Source organism: Peromyscus eremicus, chromosome 20, assembly GCF_949786415.1.
Source record: "Peromyscus eremicus chromosome 20, PerEre_H2_v1, whole genome shotgun sequence".
Taxonomy (NCBI): Eukaryota; Metazoa; Chordata; class Mammalia; order Rodentia; family Cricetidae; genus Peromyscus; species Peromyscus eremicus.
The window spans coordinates 7,415,380-7,421,379 of record NC_081436.1 but is presented as its reverse complement, the minus strand read 5'-3'; the positions used below and the strand labels follow the sequence as shown (position 1 = coordinate 7,421,379).

The following is a 6,000-nucleotide window of genomic DNA, read 5'->3' as shown; positions in this document are numbered from 1 at the left end:
CTAGTGACTTTGCCAGTCAGTAGTGGCCGTCTCTGAAATGGGACTACGAACGCACAGGGGGAAACAGGATGCTCAGCGTGTGCAGCCCAGGGAGGGCTGCAGCATCCTCGTAAAAAAAAAAAAAAAAAAAATGCAAAGCGGGGTGGTTGTTTGTTGAGATGAAATTCTGAATCCCCTGTTGGCACCTTTAGGGATCACTACGGGAAATGGAAAGGGGGAAACACGTTGCCCTCTCATTTCAAGGTGCCCGTGCAATAAAATATAAACGTTATCCTCAAAGTTCGAGAGGTGGTTTCTTAACCGGCGCCGTGACTGTTTGCATAACTCCGGTTTGGGGTGCACGAAACCGACCCGAGGCCAGCCCAATGCCGAGCCCTGGTCCATTCCCCACAAAAAGTAGGGCAGGCAGTTCACAGTGTGTGTGTGTTGCTCTACAGTTTGTCCAAGTGACTTTATGGCCACGCCGTGGAAAATGTGCTCCTCGGGCCCCGGGATCGAAGCCTGAAGCCGAGAGGCCGATTCCTCCGGCCCTAACGTTTGCAGAGGGTGCGAGAGGACTTCCCCGGGGCCGCCGAGGGCTGCGCCGGGCGAGCCGCCGCGGGGCGGGAAGGCCCGGCCGTGGGGGCGGCGGCGGCGGGCGGGGGGGGGGGGCGACTCGGGAGGCCGTTCTGCCCACAGCCCCCGCCGGGGCCTCGAACGAACATCGCCTCCACCCCTCACCCTGGAACAACCGGTAGCGGCCGTTTCCCCGCGCCGCCGCCGCCGCCGCCGCGCCCCCTCCCCTCCCCGCCGGCTTTTGTGTGCGTGTGAAATGTGCTGCACATTGCAGATGAACCCTAAGCCGGGCGAGCCGAGTCTATTGTTCCCCGCGAGGAGCCGCCGCCGCCGCCGCCGCCGCCGCCGCCGCGACCGTGTGGAGCCAGGCGCAGTGCCGCGGCCGGCCCTCGGGGGGCGCTGTGCGGGCGCTGGCGGGGGCCCGGCCGTGGCGGCGGCTGAGACGGAGGCTGGCGGGCAGGCAGGCCGGCGGGCGGCGCGCAGCGGCTCGGCTGCCGCCGGAGCCTGTGCCCGGGGACGCCCGGGCCCGCCGCTGCAGCCGCCGCCGCTGCCGCTGCTGCCGCCGCCGCGCGTGAATGTGTGCGAGGGCCCCGCGGAGCCGCGGCCCGGATCCACGCTGTCACCCCGCTCTCCACAAGCCACCACACAGACCTCCCCCTCCCCACGCGGCCCCGCCTGCCCCGGCCCCGCCGCGCCGCCGCTGCCGCCGCCGCCGCCGCCACCGCCGAAACTCCCAGGCCTGCGGCCGCCCGGGCCCCTCGCCTCCGCTCGCCCGGCCCCCGGCCGGCCGGCTCGTGCGCCCCCCGGCCGCAGCACCATGTTGAATCGCGTCCCCGGGCCGAGCCGCTAAGGGCCGGCGGCGGCGCTGAGAAGGCGGCCAGAGCCGGGCCGCGGGGAGGCGGCGAGGCAGGGTGGGGGCGGCCGCGTTCGTCCCCGCGGCTCCGCGCCCGGGCCGCCCGTCGCCTGCCCCTCTTAGTTTCGCTCCCGTTTCTTTAAACTTTTTTAGAAATTCCCCTCCCTCCGGCCCTGCGCTCTCCCCCTGGCCTCCCGCTCCCTCCTTCCCCTCCTCCTCGCCTCCTCCCCCTCCCTCCTCCCTCCCTGCGCCGCCGCCGCCGCCGCCGCCGCTGCTGCCGCCGCCGCCGCCGCCGCCGCCGCCGCCGCCGCCGCCGCCACCGCCGGCCCATGACTGAGCCCCGCCACCGCCGGCCGAGGAATGGGCTCCGGGCGCTGGTAGGGAGCGCGGGGAGCGGGGGCCGCGTCTGAAGCGCGATCTGGGTTTTCGGAAGACCTCCTTGGGCAAAATAATGGCAAACTCGACGGGGAAGGCGCCTCCGGACGAGCGGAGGAAGGGACTGGCTTTCCTGGACGAGCTGCGGCAGTTCCACCACAGCAGAGGGTGAGAGCAGGACCCGGGGGGTTGGGGGGGGGGGGCAGCGCCGGGGCGAGCCGGGGCGAACGGGGGGCCCCCGCGGCGGGGCGAACGGGGGGTCCCGGTGACAAGTGCGGGGCTTTCTGTCGCCCGCAGGTCGCCGTTTAAGAAGATCCCTGCGGTGGGTGGGAAGGAGCTGGATCTTCACGGGCTCTACACCAGAGTCACTACTTTAGGCGGATTCGCGAAGGTGAGTGGAAGTTTTAATTTGTATTTCCCTCTCTCCGGCCTGCTCGGAAAAGTCTGCTCCGGCCCGGGAGCGGGCGTCCGGGGGGCCGGGAGCGGGGCGGGGGGGGGGCGGCCGGCGGGACCACACGGCGTTCTCGGCGCTCGCGAGCCGGTGGCACGGAGGCGGCCGGCGGCGGCGGCGGCGGCGGCGGCAGGGGCTGTTTTCGGCCTGGTGGCTCGCGTGCGCGCGGCGGGCGCGGGGCTGGGCGGGCGGGCGGCCCGGCGGCCCGGCGGGCGGGCGGGCGGGGAGCGTCCTGCCCGGTGTCCAGGCGGCCCCCGCGGGGTCTGAGCGGCGCGGCGGGGAGCGCGGCGGGGCGAGCGGGGTGCCCGCCCGCCGAGCCCCGCGCCCGCCCCGCTCGCCCGCCCGCCCGCCCGCCCGCCCGCGAGTCAGCGCCGCCGCCGCTGCCGCTCTAGCACAGGCGGAGACACAGAGACACACAGACTCTGAGCAGTTTTCGTGCAACTCAAAATTAGCGCGGGCAGGTTTAACATCGATAATCGGCTGCGAAATGATCCCGGCGGCCGGGGGCACAGCCTCGGCCCGCTCGCCCTGGGTTTCTACCGCTAACAAAAGAAAGCAGGACCTGTCTGCAAATAGCCATCTTAGGCTTCAAGGCTAGGCAGAAGCTGTAGGCCTCAAAGAAGGGCCTATGGAGATGGATAGATCTGGGAGAGGGATCGGAGTCGGCCCCGGCCCCGACCCCCCCAGAGCTCGCGGACGTCGCTGTCCGGAGCAGTATTGATCCTTTTGAACTTTTTTTTTTCTTCTTTAGTGCAAACGGACCGCGTTGAGATTTAAAAGGGGGCGACAGAGGGACTTGCGATTGGTTATTGTCCGGGCTTCAAAAACAAAACAAACCCACCAACCCCCCCAAAAACAAAACGAGTGCTGCTAAATACAGGGCTCTCTGGTGAAAACACAGTGATTCAGGCGGCCCTGGCTTAGTACCTCTTGTGGGTAGACCCCAGACACCCACTGGTGCCTTAGGTATCCACAGATCTCTGCAGAATGGGCATTTAGCTCCCAAGTTAGGGTAGGTTTTTCTTGGATTGGGCACTTTCAGACAAGTGTGCCTGTGTTTTTAACAGGTTTCTGAGAAGAATCAGTGGGGAGAAATTGTTGAAGAGTTCAACTTTCCCAGAAGTTGTTCTAACGCGGCCTTTGCTTTAAAACAGTATTACTTGCGGTGAGTAGTGGTGACTTTTCCACAGTATTTGGAAACGAGGGACTTAGGGGCCATTAAACAAGAACAAAATTTACGCTCTAAACAATTTCCAACCCCTTGTTAATTTCAGTCTGAGAAGCACTTACTGTCAATAAAGGGAGATGATAGGAGGCCGACGTTTTCCTCACATTCAAATACGGTCATTTGCATTTTTCATACAAAGTCATTACAGGTGACACTCCATGTCCTATCTTGTAAACATTCTTTTGTGACATTGTTATTGATTGCTTGATAGCCACTGAGGGCCAGAAAAGGCTTAGTAAAAGACTAAAGATACTTAATGAAACTTTGTAACCTGTGGCAAGATTCTTTTTTCTTCTTCTTTGGAAACTCCTTAACCCTCTACAATTCTGTCTTTCTGGATTTTTTTTTTTCCTTTTAAAGGAAATTTATTGGAACTGTTAGTTTTCAATGGAATATTTTTACATAAGTAATATAATATAGATACCTTGGTTGACCAGGATTACTTTTTGGACTCTTGTTATTGAATTTCTGAGAAACTTGAAAATATTCAATATCTTTAGAAAAATGGGGATGGTATGAAACTAGGTACTATGGTTGAGATTTTCTTTCATTTTCCTTATATTTTGACTGCTTACTCAAAAAAATAAATTTCTTACTTAGTTGATATATGATTTAGTCTAGATTATGTATTTTGTGACTTTTAGGATTTTTTTCCTCCTAGATTTTTTTCTATAGATCCTTTCATATTGTAGTTTGTTTTGAAGTCAACCTTTATTTTTGTTTGATTACCCAGTGTTCTTAGTTATTTAAAATTAAAATAATGATCTTAGTAGTTTTTTCTAATAAACATTGGTAATGTGATTTTACAAGATCTCCTTTATTTTATTTTTGTAATGTAGCTTCTGTATAATTTGAGTTTTGCATTGCTTCAAATGCACTAGTTACTCTGTATAGCGCTCAGGATTCTGAAATAGGAAACGGTAATTGCACAGGTGTACTTCCTATTGGCTGCCTTAGATTGACTGCAGACTTGAGGCTGCAGAGTTCACTGGACTTGGCAGGTACTGCGTTCTATAGGAACTCTAGAAAATACCAGGCGTGGGTGTGCATGTGTGTGTTGATAGCATGTGTGTCAGAGTACCTTTTAAATAAAGGGTCAATAAAAAAGGCTTCCTGAGCTGTTGATTTAGCAATAGAATGAGAAATAAGAATTTAATACTTAGAGTGATAGTCACTTGATTATCTGTTTTTGATAGTAAGAGGATCTGAGAGAATCATGCTAATACATGCTAGGGCTTTGTGCTAATCAATTGAAAATGTTTGTAGCATTTTGTATATTTAAATTGTGTATTTTAAAGTTATGCCTAGTATTTTTTGAGTTTATCGATTAAATTTCTGTGTTCAATTCTGAATGGTGTATATGGCTGGTGAGATGTGTATTATTCTGTAAAATTTGCATTGTTATTAACAATCTTAGCATAATTAATGAAATACCTGGACTTCTTTTCTTTTACAAAGTTTAATTAGAAGTATTTTGTCTTTTGTTGTCTTTTCTATCTTGGGATTATGCCATACAGTAACTGTACTTGTCGCTAGTCTTTTTAACCGGATACTTTCAAAGTTGTTTTAAGTATTTACGTTGTTCTTAGGTCAACTTGGGCTTTATGTTCTTATTAGAAGCTGCTTTGAACCATGTCCTTAGCTAAACTTGCACTCCTCCATATGTCACTCTCCAGGTTTGCTTTTGTAGGGCTGGAGCTTGGCCCGGTAGGAAAAGTTAAAGCATTTGTTTTGGAAAATAAAACCATGTGAAGATTTGCATGGCTTGCAAAGAAATAGGATGATCAGAAATTGGTTACTAGCAACCTTGAGAGAATTTTACCTAGTGGTATATTGTACAGTTAAAGGATGTGCATTATGTGGGGTTATACACTTTTCCTCTTAAAAAAATCTAATTGGCAGAGCAGATGCCAAACTCTGACAGTAATTCTATTAGTTAACCCTAAGAGTGCCTTCTCGGTCAGCTGTGGTAATGAAGCGACTTGAGAAGTTAACTCTGTGCTATATCAGATTTAATGCCAACTTCTCTGGTAAGGAAGGAGATGCCTTGTATTTTGGTGGGTTTCTTTTGGTTTTGGCTTTGCAGTATTCTCTCCTAGTCACAAGTTGGAGAGATTGACTTCAGATTTGACAGTGAAGAGTTCACTGAACTTGGCAGTTACTGCGTTCTATAGGAACTCTAGAAAATACCAGGCATGGGTGTGTGTGTGTGTGTGTGTGTGTGTGTGTGTGTGTATGTGTATGTGTGTGTGTGTGTGTTAGCATGTGTGTCAGAGTACCTTTTACATAAAAGGGTAAATAAATTAAAAAAAAAGCTTCTCAAGCTGTTGATTTAGCAATAGAGTGAGAAATAAGAATGTAATATTTAGAGTGATAGTCTACATAATATTTAATTCAAGCTGCTTTTTCATTGGACATATTGTTAGCTCTCTTTTCAAGTTTCATACTTGCTTACATTCCCCTGTAGTTATACAGTTAATTGAATGGACAGCTATTAGACTAGTATCATTTGATATAGCTACATAATATTGTAGACAA

General features: G+C 53.3%; 1 protein-coding gene across 1 annotated transcript in view; it reads left to right on the top strand.

Moving 5' to 3' along the window:
- The first annotated feature begins 1,715 nt into the window (after window positions 1–1,715).
- Arid2 (AT-rich interaction domain 2) overlaps window positions 1,716–6,000 on the top strand; it is a 136,642-nt gene continuing 132,357 nt past the window's right edge. The window contains exons 1-3 of the mRNA XM_059247458.1: window positions 1,716–1,951; window positions 2,081–2,174; window positions 3,302–3,399. Of these exons, the coding sequence (XP_059103441.1) occupies window positions 1,860–1,951; window positions 2,081–2,174; window positions 3,302–3,399 (284 nt within the window). The 5' untranslated portion in view covers window positions 1,716–1,859. The remainder of the gene's footprint in view (window positions 1,952–2,080; window positions 2,175–3,301; window positions 3,400–6,000) is intronic.